This window comes from Girardinichthys multiradiatus, chromosome 5 (assembly GCF_021462225.1).
Source record: "Girardinichthys multiradiatus isolate DD_20200921_A chromosome 5, DD_fGirMul_XY1, whole genome shotgun sequence".
Taxonomy (NCBI): domain Eukaryota; kingdom Metazoa; phylum Chordata; class Actinopteri; order Cyprinodontiformes; family Goodeidae; genus Girardinichthys; species Girardinichthys multiradiatus.
This window is the reverse complement of record NC_061798.1, coordinates 44,180,788-44,205,542: the sequence shown is the minus strand read 5'-3', so window position 1 is coordinate 44,205,542 and position 24,755 is coordinate 44,180,788. Positions and strand designations below refer to the sequence as shown.

General features: G+C 39.7%; 1 protein-coding gene across 2 annotated transcripts in view; it reads right to left on the bottom strand.

Moving 5' to 3' along the window:
• Positions 1-6,478: 6,478 nt before the first annotated feature.
• The window catches only part of stox2a (storkhead box 2a), a 42,222-nt gene continuing 23,945 nt past the window's right edge, over positions 6,479-24,755 (bottom strand). For both annotated transcript variants that reach the window (XM_047365813.1, XM_047365814.1), the window contains exons 3-4: positions 15,892-18,400; positions 6,479-7,313 (exon numbers count right to left, since the gene is read on the bottom strand). In XM_047365813.1, the coding sequence (XP_047221769.1) occupies positions 7,112-7,313; positions 15,892-18,400 (2,711 nt within the window). In that variant the 3' untranslated portion in view covers positions 6,479-7,111. The remainder of the gene's footprint in view (positions 7,314-15,891; positions 18,401-24,755) is intronic.

The following is a 24,755-nucleotide window of genomic DNA, read 5'->3' as shown; positions in this document are numbered from 1 at the left end:
TCATTGATCGGAAAATAAATTCTGCAAGAAGCTTTCAGTTGTCTTAAAACTTCTAATTCTTATTTCTGTTTAAAGTCATTATTATTGGTTTGCAACTTTTTTAAAACTCCCTAGAAATAGTTCCATGTCATCCCTTTATGAATTGTCTTGTTCACTGATTTGGCCCTTTTTTAATTATTTTGTTTGCTTCTCCCTCAACTGCATCAGCCCTTCCCCACTAAATTGATAATTTCCACCTGGCAGGAAAGAAAATTCTCTACATTTTCTAGAGAAGTTTAATTCTCTAACAAAACTGAAAAAAAGAATATTTATTAAATTAAATAAAGAAATGATTTTCTTTTATTAAAACCTGATTTAACACATTTATGCAGGAGTGCAAAAGCATAATGATTAATAGTGTGCCTATGTCCAAAAATGTGTGTTAACGTTTAACTACTACTACTACTACTATTACTACTACAGTAAGAAAACCAAATAAAATTCAGACATTTCCTCAGTTTCCTCAGTTAAATAAACTCTCAAGCTAGATGAAAGCCCGACTTTTAGTTGTGGATAAAAGTAATAAAGACATGGAATTAAGAAAGATCCTTGTATGAGTTAACATTTTGCTTCATCCCTTTATTAAATTATTTTACAGCAGACAAAATGGCTTAAATACGTGGGCAAAACAGAGGTTTCTCAAGAGGAGCTTCACTCCATCTAGGTCAAGTTCAGGATTGGTCATATTCTACCTAACGACAACATGAACAGCTTGAGAAAAGGAATGCAGCCCTTGTTTAAAAAAAACTGTTTTCTTTACCAGAGTCGAAATTTGTGCTATTAAGTAGGCTAATGACAAGCATGTGTTGTCACAATTCAAAATAGCAGTAAGATTTTTTGGTTTTTAAATGTCTCTGGGTATTAAGTACTTCTATTTGCAAAGTTTTCTCACCATGTCATCTTGATTCAAAAGAACCATTGATGATTTTAATGTATTATACCAATCATAATAATGATGTTAAGCAATGACAAGATGATTTTAATGGTTTGTTTCAGACATTTCCATCTTATCATTTATACATTAGGTTAGATTTTAACAATTTCTAATATGTGATTTACATATGTGATTATCATATCATCCTGTGAATATTTTCTTACTGCGTGTTTAAGCCTTCAGAGTGCAGTTTAGTTCATCAAAAGAACTGAAGCCACATTTTCCTTCGGCAAACTGAGCTGTTCACTGCCTACTTCCTTATGACCACTAGAGGGCACCAATGCTGATCTTAACAAAGGTCAGTGCTTTTAAATGAAGCTGGATTTCTCCATAAAAATGGCTTTACCTTTTCCTAAAGAGCTGTTGAAGTTTCTGTGATTATAAAATTACGACAGACATCTTTTGTTATGAGTCCAAAGCTATGTGGTGTTCTTCTTGTGTAAGATGTTTTGTAATCTGCTCTCTCCACAGGAACTAAAACCATAAGCTGTGAGACTGGGTCAGCTCGATGTTGGCTGACTTGGAGATTTCTCCATGTTGCAACGATATTGCAGCAGCTTGGTAAGCCCTCAATACGTATTTGGCTCCACTTAGAGGTCAACCAGGGAACTGCAGTCAGCTTGAAATCCCAGAGTCCAAGAAGTTAAGTTTTGAGTTTACATATTTGTAAGATCTGTGGTGAATAGGATATAATTTTACTCCAAATACTGAAAAATAACAGCTCATTCATTGACTAACTTACAATTCTGAACTGAACCACAAATAAGGCCTGTAACTATTAATTGGGTTATTTCTTAGTTTGCAGTTTGTATTTCAAAACAAAATCTCAGTCTCATAGTTGAGGCTGACATATTTTAACAACAGTTAAATGTCTCAAACAACCCAACAGCCTTGAGTTTAATGCAAACCATTTGGCCTATGTTCACGTTGTGGGGAGCTGAGTTCTCATTTTTGATTTAGGTGTAAATTATTTCATTCTTGAAGCACTTGAGTCAAGAAAGTATACATCACAGTAGGCACTGGTGGGTGTGAGGTTCTTGCAGTATGCTAACCTTGTGGGCAAAAAAAAAATACCACAGTATTGGCACAAAGTAAATTTTAAACAGTCAGTCAGTCATTTTCTACCGCTTATTCCATAGTGGGTCGCGGGGGAGCTGGTGCCTATCTCCAGCAGTCTATGGGCGAGAGGCGGGGTACACCCTGGACAGGTCGCCAGTCCATCGCAGGGCAACACACATACAACCATGCACACACTCATTCATACACCTAAGGGCAATTTAGAGAGACCAATTAACCTAACAGGCATGTCTTTGGACTGTGGGAGGAAGCCAGAGTACCCGGTGAGATCCCACGCATGCACGGGGAGAACATGCAAACTCCATGCAGAAAGACCCCTGGCCGGGAATCGAACCCAGGACCTTCTTGCTGCAAGGCAACAGTGCTACCAACTGCTACCAATTTTAAACAATTAGAATGTAATCTAATTGCTTTTATTTAAAACAGAGAAGCAACAATTATTCATACTGTTGCCAAACTACTTTAGATCACACTGATTATTACAGGTAGTACTATCTCTAACATCTATTTATTGTCATTTTGATTTTAAAACATGCAGCTGCATCACAATCAATAAAAATATATTTCAGCTTGTCAATCAGACTACTAAATAAGAATCAAGAAGGATTTTTCAGACACAATCATGGGGAAGACTGTGGACATTTGTCCAGCTGACAGTCATCAAAACCTCCACATGAAGGGTAAATCAAAAAAGGTCGTTGCTAAAGAAGTTGACTGTTCAGAGGGCTGTATTCATCCATATTAACAAAAAGTTGAGTGGAAGGAAAGAGTGTGGCAGAAAAAGGTGCAGCAGGGATAACTACAGCATTGAGAAAATTGTGAAGCAAAGCTCATTCAAGAGTGGGGGGAAAATTTGCAAGACGTGAACTGCAGCTGGAGTTAGAACATTAAGAGCTGCTACACACAAATGTATCCAGGAACTGGGCCATAATGGTACATTCTACTTGCGAACTAGACCACATAAGATGCTTCTATAAAAGTTATGCTTTTTAGATTCAAGAATCTACGTTGCTTGAAGTCCAGTGTGATGTTTCCAGTCAGTGATGATTTGGGGTGCCATGTCATCTGCTGGTGTTGGTCCACTGGGTTTTCTGAAATCCACAGAAATCAAAGCAGACATCTACTAGGAAATTTCAGAGGGCTTCATCCTTCCTTCTCTTAACAAGCTTTATGGAGGTGCTGATTTCATTTTTCAGTAGGGCTTGGTTCCTGTCCACACTGCCACAGGTACCAAAAGGTGGTTCAATGACCATGGTGTTACAGTTGGCCAGCAAACTTACCTTATCTGAACTCCATAGAGTATCTATGATGTATTGTCAAGAGGAAGATGAGTAACCAAAACAGATAATGCAGACCAGCTGAAGGCCTCAATGACGGGTTTTCACATGACTTTGCGTCACTTGGCCGCACCTCGGAATCGCCATCTTGGGTGGCAGCTGCAGCCTGTTTCCTTTGTTTTAGCCAGATCAGTGAAGCAAAACTCCGGACCGTTCTGCCATAACTATGGTGAAAACTTGTTTAATTGAGGGTTGTGCTGTGCATGGTGGTCGAGACCAACGTTCATTCTACCGTCTGCCAGCCGTGATAGAAAATCAGTGTGAGAAAACAAAAAACACTGAATCGGATATCCAGGGTGGATTTGGACGGCTTGAATCTCACTCAAGCCAGTGGGCAGTGCACATTTTGTGACAGGTAAATAAAGAATGCTCGTCTACATTTATTGTAATAATATTCTAGAAAGTAGTCTGCCAAGAACGTGAGCTGATCAGATGATTCTGAGCTGGGTGGCAGCACTCAGCGCTGTGACCTACTTCAGTAAGCTGCGCTCTCACGCCTTGATTTTTAAAACAAGGGGTTTTAAAACAATATATATATAAAATCATGAATGTTTATATATTTGCAGTGAAAGCGCAAATATATTCAGGTGTGTTGGTTGGAATTGGGTCAAGTTTTTATGGCGGCCGGCCCGGGTCTGGTCGGGCTGGATTTTATGAGCCCAATCTATTCTCAACCCCCAGCTACAGTAATACCAGTCCACACATACAACATTTTTTCTCATGCATAAAATGATCAAATCGGGGACATTTCCGGAGACAGCTTAACGCGAGGACAGCTAGTCTAGAACGGGGACTGAAATCGGACATTAGGGACGTTTGTTCACCGTAGTTCAAACAGACCAGTAATATCTGAAATGTATTTTACACGATTTTTTTAAGCAATATTTCCTCAATAACAATCATAAAGAAAGAAACATATTTTAAAGTGTTTTAAAACGTACCCTTCCTTCATTGTGTGATATGTGCGGCCAATCGTCCGGATTTGCGCTAAACAAACCAACATACATATGAACATATGGATCCACTTTGTCGATGACCGCAATTTTCTTGAGGTACATGGCCTTATCCGGAGGTTGTAACGACTCTTCATGCTTATCCAAGGTCCAGAAAGTATGCAATGTTGCGAAGAGCCGTGAAGCGACACAGAGCCAAGATGGCGGACTGGAAGTGAGGCGGGGGCTTCAAGTGACATCAATGAAAAGGGTCTTAACACCTGAGAAAAGAGCCCCGCCCAAGTATTGAATGCATACACTGTACAGTACATGGACATAACTTTCATTAGGCTGACATTTCTGATATAATGTTAAATTTTCAGAAGAAATTCAATTTTGGGTTTTCATGAGCTGGAAGCAATGACCATTAAAACGAACAGAAACACATTCTTGGCAAATATCATTCTTAATGTAATGAATCTATATACAGGTATAGATTAGTTTCAGTTATTTAACCAAATTACTAAAATAGGTTTTGATATATTCTAATTTGAGATCTACCTAAATTAGTAAAAAATAAGAGCACACCCTGTGTGATGTTCTGGTGTTTTTGCATAAGCCATTATACCTTTTTGCTCTGCTCTGATATTAAAGGCAGCTTAACAGTCAAAGTTTCAATACAGAATTAACTCAATAAAAGTGACAGGAGGCTCTAGTTTATGTTTTACACCTTGATGTGATTTTTGTGACTGGAAACATTTCCAAGCAGTCAAATTTGTCTTTCTTGTTACCAAAGATGTTCTTTGGCCAACTGACCAGCAGTGTAGAGCAGCAGCTGAGGGAGGGGAAGCGTGGTGTTACCTAGTGCTTCATACAGCCAAACAAAAGTCCCTCCACCGCTTTCTCTGGCATCTCAGACTTTGCTGAACTTGCTGTACCTTAGCCCCTTTTTTTGGACTGTCAATTTTCCCTGCGTAATTTCAATTTCTCGGGTCAACACTTCCCTGCACTAAAGGTCCTGGTCTGGGGGTAAGACTTTCAGATTACCCCAGGATTGTTGAGGGGCGGGGTTATGTGCTGAGCAACGATGATTGGTGGAACCTTTCTTGTGGTGTTCTGGCTTCCGCTCACCCGCCAGATTTATTTTGCAGCACTAGTGGCCTTTATTTTGTAATTTTTTTTCAATGTAGGCAGAGAGTAACTAGGGTGAAGAGAGGGGGAAGACATGCAGCACAGATCACTGTGACCAGGACTAGAACCAAGGGACAGCTGCGTTGAGGGCCGAAGCCTCTCTATACATGGGCGGTGCACTCCACTGCTGCGCCAGCGCCGCACCCTCACCCACCATATTTAAGACCTGGGTGTTGTTGTTGTTTTCTACTTTATATGAGATTAACATTTATGCCTGCTTTTGTTGTGGGTTCTCCATCTTGTTTTGTGATCAAATGGCAGGATACAGGCTTCTTTGTTGGGCTCTGCTTGTTTGGTCTTTGGTTTCTTGTTGCCATCACCTGCTGGACTAAAGGTGTAGTGCAGTTTTTTTTCACAACTTCCCCATATATCATTAGGCTTATTTAAATGAGTTTTCTGGAGCCTTTTAGAGCAAAAGAAACACAAAGCACATAAATTTCCTGGGATTTGTTTTACCCGGGTGAAAAAAAAAAATCTCAAGTATTTAAATCCTTAGGTGGAAAATGGTAAATGGACTGAACTTATATAGCGCTTTTCCAGTCATACAGACCCTGCTCAAAGCGCTTTACACTAGAGCCACATTCACCCAATTGCACTCACTAACACTCACACATTCATACACCGATACGCAGATCGGTAGGCAACTTGAGGTTAAGTGCCTTGCCCAGGGGCACATCAACCTATGGCAGGAGGAAGCTGGAATTGAACCCACAACCTTCTGATTGCAAGACAACTACTCTTCCTACTGAGCCACAGTTGCCTATAAAAGGGATTCTTTATAGAGAAACAGGCACATGCAGCATAAATCTCTAAAACTAAATTAATTTATTTATTTCTGTTCTCAAAAACTAAGCAAATGAATTACACATTCAAATTGGCAAGCTTTAGATTGGACAATAAATTGCCCTTGTGCTTTGCAATGTGTTTGTGCAGGTGGATAGGGCGAAGATCAATTCATCCAAACATCATTTTGGTCACATAGCATCTTTAATACCACCATTATAATAATTAGGATATCAAAAGTATCGAGTATACATACATAATTTGCATTGCGGTACACAAATCTGAGCTGATTCATGTTTTATATCTTTCATTCATAGTTCTCAGGATCAACTTTTATTATCTCGACATTGTGCTGATGATACATTAAATTGTCCCGGAGAACTCAACGCTATTTCAGGAAGGAGAACATTTAATCGGACATGTAATGTTAAGCAATATAAAAAGCTTTTTTGATATTTCCAAATGTAACTTGAATCCTATAGTCTACTACTTTCCAATACCAATATTCAAGAATCTTGATATAAGCCAAACTAGAGTCCATGTCATCAAAATCAATGTACTTTAGGTCGGTTTCTGCACCTGCTGCAGCCTTGATATTCTGTTATTCTCTTTTTTTTGCAGTTAAGTTCTGGATGCTGTAGGAACAGTCTCTTGAAGCCATGCCTGTTTTTCTAACAGTCCCAGTAAATGGATCCTCAGGAGTCTGAAGATGTGTGAGTGTTTATGTGTGTAATGGTTGAGGAACGCAAGGGTAAAAAAATGGTGAAAACACCTCACTTCAGCTCCACCACCTTCACCGTCTCAGTCCGTGCTGTCTGTCAGACGCTGGTGATGGAGGCCAGGCAGTTCGATGACTTCTGCAGTTTCTCAGGCTGCGTGGTGGGGGGCTCGGGGATGGCGCGAAAGCTGAATGGCAGTCCAATACCGCTGGTGCCAATGTGTCCTGGGCTTAGCGCCGGATTCTGCCGTCTATTGCTTTCCACAATGCTGGATGTGTTGGATGCAAGGCTTTCACGTGTTCTGCACAACAAACACAAAAAGTTAGTTTGAAAAATTGATTTCACTGAATTTAATTCAGTCTTTTCGCATTGATGTGAAAAAGTATTTGCTCCCTTACAGATTTCTTCTGTTTTTGCTTTTTAGCTACACTTAAATTTTTAATTATTAAAATTATTTTCTAACAGTAAATAAAAAAATGTGGTTTAGAAATAATAATTTCATTTATTAATGTAGAAGATCCTTGAAAAAATAATAGTAAGTAAGTAAAGTTTATTTATAGCATGCCATTCACAGACACAAAGTCAAAAAGCACTGCAAAAGGTATCACATTAAGATCAACATAAAAGCACCATAAAATCATGACATAAATGCCTGGCATAACAAAACAGTTTTCAATAGTTTTTTCTTAAATATCTACAGAGTCAGCAAAGCGAAGGTGTGATTGTAAACTATTCCACAATTTAGGGGCCATAGTCTGAAAGGCCCAGTCCCCCTTTGTTTCCAGCCTTGTACACAGAACATCCCGGAGAGTTTAGGCTTGCAATCTAATGCTACGAGGTGCAGAGTGTTTAGTTAAGAGCTGACACAAATAGTCAGCTAAAATAGTCAGTCTGCCCTCTAAACCTAATAAATGGGTACAGGTCCTTCTCAAAATATTAGCATTTTGTGATAAAGTTCATTATTTTCCATAATGTCATTATGAAAATTTAACATTCATATATTTTTGATTCATTGCACACTAACTGAAATATTTCAGGTCTTTTATTGTCTTAATACGGATGATTTTGGCATACAGCTCATGAAAACCCAAAATTCCTATCTCACAAAATTAGCATATCATTAAAAGGGTCTCTAAACGAGCTATGAACCTAATCATCTGAATCAACGAGTTAACTCTAAACACCTGCAAAAGATTCCTGAGGCCTTTAAAACTCCCAGCCTGGTTCATCACTCAAAACCCCAATCATGGGTAAGACTGCCGACCTGACTGCTGTCCAGAAGGCCACTATTGACACCCTCAAGCAAGAGAGTAAGACACAGAAATAAATTTCTGAACAAATAGGCTGTTCCCAGAGTGCTGTATCAAGGCACCTCAGTGGGAAGTCTGTGGGAAGGAAAAGGTGTGGCAGAAAACGCTGCACAACGAGAAGAGGTGACCGGACCCTGAGGAAGATTGTGGAGAAGGGCCGATTCCAGACCTTGGGGGACCTGCGGAAGCAGTGGACTGAGTCTGGAGTAGAAACATCCAGAGCCACCGTGCACAGGCGTGTGCAGGAAATGGGCTACAGGTGCCGCATTCCCCAGGTCAAGCCACTTTTGAACCAGAAACAGCGGCAGAAGCGCCTGACCTGGGCTACAGAGAAGCAGCACTGGACTGTTGCTCAGTGGTCCAAAGTACTTTTTTCAGATGAAAGCAAATTTTGCATGTCATTCGGAAATCAAGGTGCCAGAGTCTGGAGGAAGACTGGGGAGAAGGAAATGCCAAAATGCCAGAAGTCCAGTGTCAAGTACCCACAGTCAGTGATGGTCTGGGGTGCCGTGTCAGCTGCTGGTGTTGGTCCACTGTGTTTTATCAAGGGCAGGGTCAATGCAGCTAGCTATCAGGAGATTTTGGAGCACTTCATGCTTCCATCTGCTGAAAAGCTTTATGGAGATGAAGATTTCAGTTTTCAGCACGACCTGGCACCTGCTCACAGTGCCAAAACCACTGGTAAATGGTTTACTGACCATGGTATCAATGTGCTCAATTGGCCTGCCAACTCTCCTGACCTGAACCCCATAGAGAATCTGTGGGATATTGTGAAGAGAACGTTGAGAGACTCAAGACCCAACACTCTGGATGAGCTAAAGGCCGCTATCGAAGCATCCTGGGCCTCCATAAGACCTCAGCAGTGCCACAGGCTGATTGCCTCCATGCCACGCCGCATTGAAGCAGTCATTTCTGCCAAAGGATTCCCAACCAAGTATTGAGTGCACAACTGTACATGATTATTTGAAGGTTGACGTTTTTTGTATTAAAAACACTTTTCTTTTATTGGTCGGATGAAATATGCTAATTTTGTGAGATAGGAATTTTGGGTTTTCATGCCAAAATCATCCGTATTAAGACAATAAAAGACCTGAAATATTTCAGTTAGTGTGCAAATATATGAATGTTAAATTTTCATCATTACATTATGGAAAATAATGAACTTTATCACAATATGCTAATATTTTGAGAAGGACCTGTATATCTCCTTGAACTGCCAACAAGTGTTGCAATAACTGAGTCTTTTGCAGTGGAATTTTGAGCCACTATTCTTCTGTTTTTAATTCAGTCCGATTGGAGATTTTCAGAGTAATAATGGCTTGTTTAAGGTCATGCTACAGTATCTAAATTTGCTTTCAGTCAGAACCTTAAATAGGCCACTTGAAAACATTCAATTGATTTTTTTGAGACATTAAGGGGTGGAGTTGCTGCTGTTCTTTGGATCATTGTCCTGCAGCATCATCCAAATTTGTTTGAGCTTTAGGTCACAAACAGATAACCAGATATACTTATTCTGGATTTTCTGGTAGAAAGCAGTTCATGGCTCAGTCAATTAAAGGAAATTGTTCAGGTCCTTAAGTATTTAAACAACCCAGACTGTTTGGTATAATTTTCTATTTTTGAAATGCTGTGTTAATTTTATACACCTTCCAAAAGGTTTAATTTTTGTCCCATCAGTCCACAGAATATTATATCTACCTATTGTTTACTTCTTGTTTTGGGTTCTTTTGGGACCTCCAGGATAAGTGGTTGATGTGCTTTTGGAGTAATGTTGGCAGGAAGGTTTACCATTAATTTTTCTAGCTTGAATTTGTAATCTATTCCAGACTGCTGGATGGCAATACCTTTTTTGTTATCTGTTATGTAATTTCTTCAGGATGCTCCCTTTTGATCTAATACAGTCACACAGATTCAAATGTAATTACATACAGTCCAAATTAAGCCTAATTATAATACAGTACCTTTTAAATTCAGTTTTTAATTTGGTAAAAAGTTATCTGTCTGAGGAAGCCCAGCCAATTACATCAGTGACTCTGCAGCAATTCCTCCTCCTGAGGAAGCATGAAGTGACAGTGGACAGATGAGTTGTTGACTTTGCTGAAACCCCTCAAACAGATTAAAACACATTGTAACATATAAAAAGCCTAAATTATCCCATAAGGAGGAAAGGTTCCTAAAAAAAATCAATGAATGTGTTTGTTCAGATTTTTTTTTGTGGTGGGTTTTCTTGCAGTTATGTGCAGTCAATACCTTGATGAGGTGAAATGAAACATGGAACTCTGGTGATAAGACGATACATAAAACTTTGGCACTGGCAGCAAAAGACACTTGCTGAAACATACAACCCTAGTATTTTCTACTAAACAACTGACACTGTTGTCGTTTGGTCTTCGGCCATAGCTCCAAAGCCTGCGGTCCAGCAATCCTTCTTGAACCCGTTCTATTTAGAAACGTCAGTTCTAATGATAAAACTATCCAAAGCTGAAGTTCAGTAATTTGTTCTCTCTCGGTTCAACAAGAAGCATTCACTGTGGGCTAAAGGTCCCAGCTGACAGGTGCAAATCGACAAGATGTAGTATGGTTCTTCCACAAATAGAGTGAATCTATCAAAAATCTTGTTCAGTTTGACCACTTAAAGTATTTTGAAGTATAAATGGGGCTCGGCTAATCACATAACTTTAGCACTGTTAGCAAATTGTAGTGTACAGCAGAATATTGCTACTGTTATTACTAAATATTTGTCTGTCACGATTTTTTATTTTTTTTAAACAGATGCAAAGAATGGTTACACACTAAGATTTGTATGGCATCAAGGGACTCTGTAAAACTAATTTGACTCATTTAGCTAGTGCTACATTAGCAAATTTAGCCAAACAAAACCAAAGCAGTTTCAAGCACCAAATTGAAAGCTTCAAACCCCATGTCAACTTTAACATTGGTTTAAAAAAAATACATTAATCACCTGTTTTTGAGTTTCCATAAATGTAAATGTAGGTTCAACACATTTTTTACTGTTTTGTAGCAATCTAAAAATAATTCAGGTTTGACCAGTAAAAGCAGTTTAGATTTTGAACTAACAAAGGGAGGACAGCAAATCAGATAACAACTTCTGCATCATTCGTCAGCTGTGGTGAAAGCAAAATCTTTCAAATCTTTCGTTATTACAAAATGTTTTGGTCCCGTCTGTTTATCTATTGGGTGTCCAGAATCAATGCTGTCAAATCCTCAGTGAGAATAGTAGTAATATCGGCTGTCCTAAAAGCCACTAGATGAAATAATCTCGTCACTAAATGATGTCATCACTTAATGTGCAATCTTCAAATTTATTTTGAAATCAAATGTTGGCCATCTGCATGAGATTGTGATAAAACACCGGAGAAGAGAGAGATTAAGTCCTGAGAGAGACACAAAATGAGTAAAAAAGCTCTTAGGCTTTTTGTTTTTATTTTAGTTCTTTGGTTCGTTTTCTTAAGCCTAGTTTTATCAAAGCCAACAATTAAGATAAATAAATATTTAAAATATATATAAAAATCAACATTTACATCCCACTCGGGCTGAAAGGTGACAAATCAGTCTCGGCTTCACTTCTGTGAAATTAATTTGCAGTCTAAATGCGGAAAGGCTCCAGCCAGATATGACTGCTGGGCTGCCTCTGAGTGCTTTAGGACAGTGAGGGGGTCACAGCAGCACTCACTGCTAATTCAGAAGAACGATACATGCTTCACGTCAAAGTCTCCAATAATGCCACAGCAATCTAAATCTGTCATTTTTTCCTTTTTGAAAAAGAGTTGCTAGAGGAGTCTAAACATTTATAGCATAACCTACAATTGCAAACCACACCCATTTTCCCCTACTAAAACCGTCGAAATTGTAATCCCATGCAAACGTTAGCATAGCCTTAAATAAAAGCAAGTACTGAAACCTTTTTATTGTTTTCACAAATAGAATAAAGGTTTGAAAAATACTTAAAATATATATCTGTTACCAATGCAAAATACTTCAGGTTTGATTGGCAAATGTATTTAGATTTTGTACAATGAAGGGAGAAATAGAAAATCGGATAACAACTGGCTACATGTTCCTACAGGTATTACAACACATTTTTGTCTTGTCTGTCACTCTGTCTTAGTCTCTTTTTGACTGGGTACCCAGAATCACTGCTGCCACCTCTTCCATAATAAAAGGCAATTTTTGGTCATCCTAATAGCTGCTAGAAGTCACTAGATTGCATAATCAAATTTGAGTGTGAACCACCACTCAAAAACAATCAGGTTAGAGCAAAAAATCATAATTGAGCAGGAAGACCTGCTCCGTAAACAAAGCATTTGTGTGTTTCTGCTTGGCTCTGTATCTGATTATTACTCTCCCTCCTTCAGCTGCTCTGCTTGCCCTCTGCCACAGCTGCTCCACATCTCATCTGAATGCTCTTCTGGTTTGCCTGCCGTTTCTTCTCCCCAGCCCCAGTGTAAATACTCACTGGTTCTCATTGTTCTCTGTTGGCTTCATCTGTTGACAGCATGCTCCCCGTTGCTATGCCTCTCTGCCCGTCTACCATGCCAGTTCATGTACTCTGTCTTCTGTGCGAACACTGTAAGTTTTCTTTATTTTCATCATTAAAGCACTCAGCCTGATTTCAGTTCTGCTCTGTGTTTGAGTCCTTATTACATGACAACAGCAGCTTTTGCTGTTCGTTGAGAATAGTAAGAATAATAATGAAGCCAATTTAGCTAATGCTAATTTAGCCAAACATAGCCAAAGCAGTTTTTAGTTTAATCAAATATATTACCTAGTTCAGGTTTGATCAGTCTAAGTGTTTTAGATTTTGAGTTGTGTTGTATGTTTTCCTACTGTTATTGCAAAATATTTTAAGTTTTCTGTCACTGTTACTCTTTCCAATCAGGTGCCCAGGATGATGCCACACAATAATTTAAAGTTTGTGAAAAATCCAAGTGTTGTGTATACAGTTATGCCTTGAATTACTTGTACTTGTGTCATTTGTTTTTACCTTACTTTCTTCCAACTAAGAAGCTTTTTTCCGATGATCAATGAGCATAATGCATTTCTTAAAAGATAATAAGAGTATGCAAGGACTATAAATTTGGAAAAAGATCTGTTTTTATTTACATTTCATTAAAGAAGGCATATTAAAAATAACACTTATACCCTTCTAAATAATCCATTTCTTTTTGATATTGCAGGAAATACCACAAAACATTTTTTTTTAAATCAAGCAAACCCTTTCAGTAATTGCTGACTACCTTTTTTAATGTTTCCAATGGTATTTTGAAGATTTTTCTTATTGTTGGTGATGAGCTCCAAGTTAGAAGGCCTCTTTCCCACCATCCTAACCTTTAGCTCTTTCCATAGATTCTTTCGCAGATTAAGTAAACCTAAACCAGCCGGGGGTATGGATAGTTCTGGGCTTAACTGTATTAACTGCTGTATTTTTGACAATCTTTAATAAAGTTAGATTCTCACCAAAGCTTATTTACTTTTTTCAGTTTCTATTGGAACAGTGCCTCGCACAAGTAGAAAAAGATGGGTTTTCAATTTTTTAAAAGGTGTGGCATTGAGGGACAACTTTGGAGAACCAGCTTCTGGTCTGCAGTTAAAGATTGAAATCTTTGGACAGCTACACAATACAATCTTTGCTCCCTCTTTTTTGCAAAATAGCTTAAGCTCAGTTAGAGTGTGTCTGCAAACAGCAATATAATGTACTGCCACAGATCTTAAAATGCATTTCAGTCTGGACTTTGACTGGGCAAATTTAACACATGAGTCTGCATTGATCTAAGCCATCCTCTTGTAGTTCTGGCTCTATGTTTAATGCTGTTTGTTGACCTGCTGGAAGGTGAACATTAGCCCCATTCTTAAGTGCGCAGCAACCTATAACAGGTTTTCTAGTGGAAAAAATGTAAAGATAGAATCATTCCTGATAAACCCAAACACATGTTTGAAACTTTGAGATCTATATTCCAAGTAAGAGGTCAAGCTCTCTTGGGGGCCCCTTGCTGGCCTGGGGCTCTTAAGCAACAGTTTAGTTCACTTATGGCTTAGGTGGGTTCAATTTTCTCTGTTTTTCCTGAGTCCAATAAAAGTAGAGCGTGATGTTCCAACACAATCAGATATACACAAAACAATAGCTTATAAACTAGTTTTGAGCAGACACATAGGAAGCAAGTCAGTCTAACAACATCAAAGCACCAAAGCACAAAGAGAACATGTGCTGACTCACACAACCATGTTAACGTGTGTCGTAATCTTTGGTAATGTCACGTAGACATCTGATAGTGGGGCAGTTTACCAAATGAAATAACAAGGCTTCATTATATAGATACAAGAAATTAGAGATCTACAGCAAAATCAACTGGGGACCAGAATTAGGCCGATTTTACGCTTGATTGCCTCTGACCAGAGACAAGCCAGTCAGAAAACTAAACAATCAAATCTATTCCAATTAGTTAATGCACATACCTACCTAACAGTTCAGTTTATTTCAGATGAGTTTATTTGTATAGTGCCAATTCACACTAAATGTAATCTAAAGGCACATAAAAAAGGAGGTCCAAATTTCATCACTCTTCAGTGTTGAAGTTTTTACTGAGGAATAAAGAGTTAGGTACTTTTAATACATTTGAGATGTTTAAAATGGAAGTGAGAGGAATCAGAAAAGAAAAAGAAGTTTTGAGAAGATAACTACTTTCTATGGTGCATCTGCAGAATAAATATTTTGAAAAAAATTTAAATTGTAAATAAAGGTTTGTGAAGTATAAATCTATAAAGGTGACATTAGACGACCTAAAACAATCTACGACACTAAAAAAGCCCATTAAAAAGTGCTTTTTAAAAACACTACTTTTATTGTCTTGTTTTCTTTAGAATTCTAATCTTAATTTTATTATTTATTTAGTCAAGAAAATTATTCAACATGCTTTTACTCATGTATTTAATCACAAAACATCTATGGTCATCCACCAACTCAGATGAAAATTATTAAACGTTCAACAATTGTTTACATCTGAGACAGAACAGATTTAGTTATTCATTCGATAATTGTCACCCATCCATAAATCAATCGTTTTTACCAGCTTAATGGTTAATCCATGTAGGGGCGCGGGTGGCTGGGACCTATCTCCAGAGGTCTTTGGACAGGTCTCCCTCAGTTTAAGAAGTCAGAATTTGATGTTCATATTTAAACCTCCAGTTGATCCCATTCCAACTGAATCCTGTGTCATTCCAGAAACCAGCCAGCAGGAATTGAGTTTTATACGGTGTTTGTATGAATTTATAAATCATCATATTTGCCTAAATAGAAGGCACCTTGACTTCTATTGCTATAAAGGCTTCCTCTTTTTAAGCACTGAGGACTGCTATGTCCTAGCTGCTGATTCAAGGATGCCACAGGAACACCCTGTCAAAAAGACTTCTAAATTACATCTTTAGAGGATTGCAATTGGGTCTGGCTTTTCAAAATATTTGTGATTTGCCCACAAACAGATGCATTTGAGATTTGGGGGACACATTCTCCTATGTAAGTTTTGAAGAAGCACTGTTTACTTTCGCTCCTACCTGGGAGAGTTGAAGCCACTGTCCACCGTGACACTGCTGCTGTCCATGCTGTCCAAACGGGCAGAGTGGGCTGACTTCTGGATACTGCTGTTCTCCGTCTCCTTGGGGCTGAGCAGGGTCAGATTGGTCTCCAGTTTCCGCTGCAAATCGTGCTCCTTCTCCCGTTCCAGGAGCCACTGCATGGTTCCTTCTCCACCACCACCGGTGCTGCCTCCACCATTTCCACCTCCTTCCCCATGGTCTTTGCTGTCCGCTGCTGTGGCCAACTCTTTGTGCGAGTCCTCCTCTGCTTCTTCCTCCTCCTCATCGTCTGATACGTTATAGTAGTCAAAGGAGGCAGAGGGGACTGTTGGCTCTAAGCTGCTCTGTAAAACTGCAGGTGACGCTGAGGAAGTGGCTGAATTGGAAGGCTGCTGGGGCTCAGGATTGTCTAGGGCCTCTGTTGATTTGGCATGTGAGGCTTTCCGCAATGTGCCAGACTTGGTGTAGCTGCTGTCCACATAGCCAGTGGACAAGGCATTATGTGGAGGTTTGAACAAAGTGTCCTTGCTGAAGATTTCTTTCCTCTTAATCACCAAACTGCCTCCTCCCCCTCCAGGATCTACATTGTGTTGGTGTGGTGTCAAACGGGCATTTTGTGCTGGTTCTGGCGTCTGGCTTGGTGTCAGTCGCGCTGAACCGCTCGGTCCCTTTGCTGTCGACATGTCCTCTTTATACTCCATTGTATGAGGAGAGGTAAGGTGAGGAGTTTGCCGGTCAGCTGGAGAGCCCTTTCGGAGTCCCCCTGATGAGGTTAATGTGTCATATTCTGATTTTGCCTGAGGCGAAGGGGCAGTAAGGATTGTTTCATTTGATGTATTGCACTGGAAGTACTCATCCGTAGAGGGCTTTGGAGAAAGTCCCATTAGCTCATTGTACGTCGGCAAGCTGTCTCGGCTTTTGTTCCTTTCAATTGTACTCCGGATCCTCGACTCGTCCAAACTCCCTTTCCCCAAATCAGGCACATTAAAGTCGGAGTGGAACTTAGCAGCAGAGAACATGATCCTTGAGTAGTGGGAGGACTTCTGTGTGGCCCGTAGGGTGCCATCATCAGTGTAGTAATGACTACGCTCCTCCAGACTAGGTTCAAAGTCTTCTGGCGCTCCCAGTGACGGGCCCTTAAGAGAGTTGTCCATTGACCGAGATCGTTCCTTAGCTTGATCAGACCTCTCATGTCGAGACTTCCTGTCCTGATTGTGGCTGTGACTTCTTTGCACTCTGGACTGACATGTTCCGCGTGAAGGCTCAGGAAAGGGCATCTCAGTTCGTCTCTTGGCCAGCTCCCCAGACACGTCCCACTCAGGTGTAACTGGGCAGTACGATTCAGTAATATTGGGGTTACTGTGAACCAGGTACGTCGCACCTCCACTTCGCCTGCGCTCCAGAGTATACATAGCTTCCCGAGGAGAGCGAACCAATGAGTGGCTAAAGAAGCGGTAATCCCTTTCCATGAACACAAGATCCCAGTTTGAACCCTCAGATGGGTCTCCCCTGGATGTCCTTGGTTTGCTGTGAGAGCGAGACTTACCATGCGGTGCCCTCCGGTGTCCCCTGCCTCTCCGACTGCGTGCACTGTGCTGGGCAGACCCTACCTTGTTTTTCTGTGTACGCTCTTCTTCCAGCCTCTTCATCACAGCGGTGTGCCTCGCAACATTCTCCACTGTTAGGTCAGGGTTAATCCTGCGAATTATCTCCATCTCCACCTCCCGGGGAATGGGTGTGGTTGGCACATCCTCGTCACGTAGGGGCCACTCCTCAGGGGGGAACTGGGCTGAGAAGGTAGCCAGCTGCCGCATTTTATCCTTTTTGAAACTTAGTCTAAAAAGTTTGAGACCAAACCTTTTGGTTTGCTTCTCACCATTTCCACCACCACTTGCCTCTTTCTTTTTGGTCAGAGTGTCAGCTTTATAAGGGAAAGAAGTTATGCCTTTGCTCTTATCAGCTTGATCTTGAGAAGGCGGGGACTGTATAGGAGGAGAAGTGGGAGCTTGGAGATGGGGGAATGACGGTGGCCCTCCTCGGTGTTCCTTGGCCGATGTGCTCGGAAGAATCTCCCCGCCATTTTGATCCTTGGGTGGCTTGTTTTGATAGGAATCTCCCTTGTGCTCCTTGGGTGACATACTTTGGAGTGCAGAACTATGCAATCTTGACTGGTCCTCACGATAGGAATTGTATGAATCATTGTGGTTCTTGCGAGGAGGCCTGTCTCTCAGGCAGCCTGGTGTAGACGGTGTAACGTTTCCAGACTGAGGTGAGGTGCAGTTCTGTGGCTGTTGCTGCTGCTGCTGACGCTCTGGCAGCCGATCCTCCAGGTGATACCACTTGTTGTTCGTTCTGATGAGGGACGGAGTGATAAAGTACGTCTGAGGAGTGACGATGAAGTAGCCCTCTGGAGTTGGATATATCTTCCTCTCTCGCACCAGCATGTTCAGAGTGTGTCGCAGGACCTCTGGGCTGGGTGTAGGCACGCCTGCAAGAAATTAGACACAATAAAATAGAATGAAAATGTTTGTGTATAGAAGTCTACATAAAATCTGGTGCAGTCAAGGGACAACTAGTCAATGACAGTATAATCAGTAGAAACATACCATCCATATATCCATCCATCAAATCCAACAAATAACAATTTAACAGTGAGCAGAAGATTCCAATTATTTAAAAATATCATATTTAATCTAATTTAAATTTAACCAAATATAAAATGTGACTAGTGAGTAAAGTAAATAATATATTTAAGTTAGTATATATACTGAAGCTTGTTTTGTATTAAAAATTATTGTAAGCAATGTACACACTAAAGGAAAAAATGTGCCACAGATTATGTGATAGAGGTAATGGTTTCCAACACGAAAGAAAATTAAGGCATTACTAGACAATCACAATGTCTGAACTAAAGCATATCATTAAATGTTAGTTGACTTTTAATAAGCTCAAAACAAAGTTTGACAGAAAACACGAGTCTTCAGATTTTATGCATTTAATAAATAGCATTTCTTTTTATTTAAACTAACAGTGACCAAATGAGCCAATTAATTGGTGAAATACATACCAACATTTTAAATTAGGAGGAACACTCCAAACATATGACATATTAATATCTTTCCTTAATAAAAAAGAAAGCAAGTTTTTTTTTTTTACATTTTTATTTGGTTTAGAAATAGCTGTTTTAGTTCAAAATGCTGTTTATTTGGACATAATGATGATTTTACATTTTGAAGAAACAACTTACTGGTACAACAGCTAGAAAAGAAAGATGCCGAATATTAGTGTTTAGGACTGCAGCTGATTGATTATTTTTCTCTAACAATAGAAGGAATTTAATATGTATAACAAGATATTTCATTTCCATAAACAGAAATTATGTAGAAAACCAGGTTGTAACATTTAGGGAGACTGGATTCAAAATTTTTTCTTTTTTAAGAAACAAATGTATGACCACCCTACATTTTAAAGGTACCATTTGAAGATGACCTTTTAAGCAGGTCTTTAACAAGTTTTTTGTTAAGCCTACATTTCTGTATTGAAAGGTTTTTTATTGGCCAGATGTAATTTTCTAATCCTAAATTTCATGTTTTCATTAGCTGTAAGCAGAAAACCATCATAATTAAAAGAAATACGTGTAAATATGTGTAAAACTTTTCAAAAATATTCTAATTTAATGAAAATTATTTGATATTCTCCTCTTTTTTTGAGAAATAACATAGACTTCACATTGCTTTACAGGTTATGTAGTTTTTATTCAGCAAAAACATTGGAGCAACTTTAAATATTTAAGCTCTAGCAGCATGTTGCATTAATTATTTAAAGTTGGTGTAACAATGTTTACATGCAATGTATACAAATTACCCTTTTGAGTTACTGAGTAAATTGGAGGCACACCAGTGGATGTCCACCTCAAACATAACCCTTCTTTGTGTGGCATCAAAATAAAAAGAAATCAGCCAAGATTTTAGAAAGAGAATTTTGAACCTCCAAAAATTAGGTTCAGGTTGAAGGTGCCACGTTCATTTGTTCCTACAAGTAAATGCAAACATAAAGACCCTGGGAATGTAATCAGGGATCGGATGGATGTGTGCTAAAAGTGTAAATGTTTTGGTGTGAAATGTGCACATTTTCAACTTTCTAGAAGCGGGACGGTTTTGTGTTAGTATTAAGTGGTATTTCAAATTTCAAAATTGGCTCTATCTTGATTAAGGCCCTAGTTCCTAAAGAACAGCCCCAAAGCATGATGCTGCCACCATCATGCCTCACCGTGGGTATGGTGTTTAACTGATAAGGTTCAGTCTGGGTTTCATCAAACCATACCATATTTTCCCACATGGTAGTGGAAGACTTCCTATGTGTCTGCAACATTGGCCAGGGATAGGAAGAATTTCTTCATAAGAAAATAATTCCCTCTTGCCACACAAGCCCATAGGCTAGATGGATGAAGAACACATGAGAATGTTGTAATGTGAACTACACAGCCAACACTTTCCAAAAACTTCTCTGACCAGTTTTTCTTCTTATCTTTTCATAGATGTTTTTAAAAACTTCCACTTCTTAGTAATGTCACTGTTGCACCATATTTTCTCCACCTGATGACATCTTCACTCAGTTCCATGGTATATATAATACCTTTGAAATTATTTTGTATCCTGATCCTATTTAAAAGTAGACCCGGCTGATGCTTTGGAAGCTCTCTGTGGACCATGGATGCAACTAAGACGATGTCAGTAAAAGCCTAGTTGACCAGCACAACTTTATTTGGAATTAATAAGAGGAATTTTCAAAGATAGAAGGGGTGTACTGACTCATAATTTATATGAGTTTGGCTCATTCTGAACACATCCCCAATTATAAGGGGATCTACACACTTATCCAACCACAGTGTTTTGATCCAGTCCGCCCCTCAAAGCTTTTAGTTGGTTTTCAATGGACTTGTAAAGGTTGAAAATTACCCCAAACAATCTTAGTAGAGGGTGCACCAGTGTGATGCTCTGCAGACAGAATTATATTGCCATAAATATTCATTCACCTGCCTTGACTTGCATACAAACTTAAGTGACATCCCATTCTTAAGGAGCTCAATAATAGCTCAATAACCCTTTGCAGCTGTAACAGCTGCAACTCTTCAGGGAAAAAGGTGTTTCATCAGGTTTGGGTCAGGAGTCTGTGCAGGCCAGTCAAGCTCATCCACACCCGACTCTCTCATTCACGTCTTTATGGACCTTGCTTGGTTCTCTGGTGCACAGTCACGTTGGAAGAAGAAGGGGACATCTCCAAATTGTTCCCACAAAGTTGGGAGCATGGAATTGTCCAAAATGTCTTGGTATGCTGAAGCATTAAGAGTTCCTTTCACTGGAACCAAGGGGCCAAGCCCAGCTCCTGAAAAGCAACCCCACAAGTACCGTTCGCCTGGCAACCGCCAAACCCAGGCTCGTTCATCAGATTTCCAGATGCAGAAGCGTGATTCGTCACTCCAGAGAACATGCCTCCACTGCTCTGTAGTCCAGTGGCGGCATACTTTGCACCTCTGCATTCGACGCTTTGCATGGCACTTGGTGATGTATGGCATTGATGCAGCTGCTCGGCCATGGAAACCTACACCATAAAACTCTTCTTGAGCTAATCTGAAGGCCATAGGAAGTTTGAAGGTCTGTAACAATTGGCAGTAGCGAAGTTGTCGACCTCTTTGCACTATGCGCATCAGCATCTGCTGCCCTCCCCCTGTCGGTTTATGTGTCCTACCACTTTGTGATTGAGTTGCTGTTGTTCCCAATTGCTTCTATTTCCCTATAATCCCACTGACAGTTGACGATGGAATATTTAAGAGGAAATTTTAGGACTGGACTTGTTGCATGAGTGGCATCCTATCACAGTACCACAGTGGAATTCACGGAGCTCCTGAGAGTGACCCATTCTTTCACAAATGTTTGTAGATAGAGTCTGCATGCCTAGGTACTGCATTTTATACACCTGTGGCCATGGAAGTGATTGGAACACCTGACTTCAATCATTTGGATGGCTGAGTGAATACATTTGGCAAGATAGTGTAATTGTTAATTTAGTTCAGCTCTATTAATCACCGTTCACATCAGTCTCCTGGTTTCATTGATAAATACACTGAAAAGTATGAAAAACAGCACATGACTTCGATCAAACAGTATGAATTTACTTTTATCCAACAGCAACGGTATGCATCCTTTGCTAATATAGAATTCCATTGTTTTTATGTAATTTCATTTTTTACCTTTTGTTGCAGGAAATCACACAGGCTCTTATTCTCAAAGTGAGACTTTACTCTTTAAAACGCAGATGATGCAATTCATAAATATCATAAATATTGATAAGATTTGTGCTACAGGAAAACGGATTAAGGCGACTGACCTCACCCCTGGCACAACAGCTTGAATAACTGTTCAGCACATTTTAAAATAACTGTATTAATAAATCTTATGAATCTTAAATACAGGTCCTTCTCAAAATATTAGCATATTGTGATAAAGTTCATTATTTTCCATAATGTAATGATGAAAATTTAACATTCATATATTTTAGATTCATTGCACACTAACTGAAATATTTCAGGTCTTTTATTGTCTTAATACGGATGATTTTGGCATGAAAACCCAAAGTTCCTATCTCACAAAATTAGCATATTTCATCCGACCAATAAAAGAAAAGTGTTTTTAATACAAAAAACGTCAACCTTCAAATAATCATGTACAGTTATGCACTCAATACTTGGTCGGGAATCCTTTTGCAGAAATGACTGCTTCAATGCGGCGTGGCATGGAGGCAATCAGCCTGTGGCACTGCTGAGGTCTTATGGAGGCCCAGGATGCTTCGATAGCGGCCTTTAGCTCATCCAGAGTGTTGGGTCTTGAGTCTCTCAACGTTCTCTTCACAATATCCCACAGATTCTCTATGGGGTTCAGGTCAGGAGAGTTGGCAGGCCAATTGAGCACAGTGATACCATGGTCAGTAAACCATTTACCAGTGGTTTTGGCACTGTGAGCAGGTGCCAGGTCGTGCTGACAAATTAAATCTTCATCTCCATAAAGCTTTTCAGCAGATGGAAGCATGAAGTGCTCCTAAATCTCCTGATAGCTAGCTGCATTGACCCTGCCCTTGATAAAACACAGTGGACCAACACCAGCAGCTGACACGGCCACCCAGACCATCACTGACTGTGGGTACTTGATACTGGACTTCTGGCATTTTGGCATTTCCTTCTCCCCAGTCTTCCTCCAGACTCTGGCACCTTGATTTCCGAATGACATGCAGAATTTGCTTTCATCCAAAAAAAGTCCTTTGGACCACTGAGCAACAGTCCAGTGCTGCTTCTCTGTAGCCCAGGTCAGGCGCTTCTGCCGCTGTTTCTGGTTCAAAAGTGGCTTGACCTGGGGAATGCGGCACCTGTAGCCCATTTCCTGCACACGCCTGTGCACGATGGCTCTGGATGTTTCTACTCCAGACTCAGTCCACTGCTTCCGCAGGTCCCCCAAGGTCTGGAATCGGCCCTTCTCCACAATCTTCCTCAGGGTCCGGTCACCTCTTCTCGTTGTGCAGCGTTTTCTGCCACACTTTTTCCTTCCCACAAACTTCCCACTGAGGTGCCTTGATACAGCACTCTGGGAACAGCCTATTCGTTCAGAAATGTCTTTCTGTGTCTTACCCTCTTGCTTGAGGGTGTCAATAGTGGCCTTCTGGACAGCAGTCAGGTCGGCAGTCTTACCCATGATTGGGGTTTTGAGTGATGAACCAGGCTGGGAGTTTTAAAGGCCTCAGGAATCTTTTGCAGGTGTTTAGAGTTAACTCGTTGATTCAGATGATTAGGTTCATAGCTCGTTTAGAGACCCTTTTAATGATATGCTAATTTTGTGAGATAGGAATTTTGGGTTTTCATGAGCTGTATGCCAAAATCATCCGTATTAAGACAATAAAAGACCTGAAATATTTCAGTTAGTGTGCAATGAATCTAAAATATATGAATGTTAAATTTTCATCATGACATTATGGAAAATAATGAACTTTATCACAATATGCTAATATTTTGAGAAGGACCTGTATTAATCAGTAAATAAATAATAATCAAGTTACATTGTTTAATAAAATTCTAAAATACATCAAGCCAAAAGATAAAACATTAAGCCATAAGACAGAGATACAGTGCTGTGAATAAGTTTCCCCCATTACAGATTTATTTTGTTTTGTTTTTTGTTGCTTCTTTGTAAAATTCAAGGAAAACTTTTTTAGGCTATTTTTATATGTGGTTTTTATTTATTAAAGGAAAAAGGCTATTGAAACCAAATGGGTCCTATTTGAAAAGGTAATTGTCCCTAAACCCAATAACTGGTTATGCCACCCCAGCAATAACTACCATCCACTGGTTGTGATAACTGGCAATGTGTCTTTTACATTGCTGTGAAGAAACTATGGCCCACTTTTATTTGGAGAATGGTTTTAATTGAAACACACTGGAGTCTTTTCAAGGATTAAAGGCCTTTTTAAGGTCATGGCACAGCATCTCAGTCAGATTTAGGTCCAGAATTCCCAAACTGTCATTATGGTTTTGTCAGCCATTTAGACTTGTAGGTATGCTTCGAATCATTGGCCTACTGCATAACCAAAGTGTGTTGAGCTTTAGATCACAAACTGAGGGTAGGACGTTTTCCTTCAAAAATTTCCAGAAGAGAGCAAAATTTATGTAATAATTAGGGCAAGCCGTTCAGGTCCTGAAGCAGCAAAGCAGCCGCAGACCATCACACTATTACCACCATGTTTGATTGTCGGTAGGACTCTTTCTAAAGTGTTACAGTATGTTAGTTTTATGTAGAGGT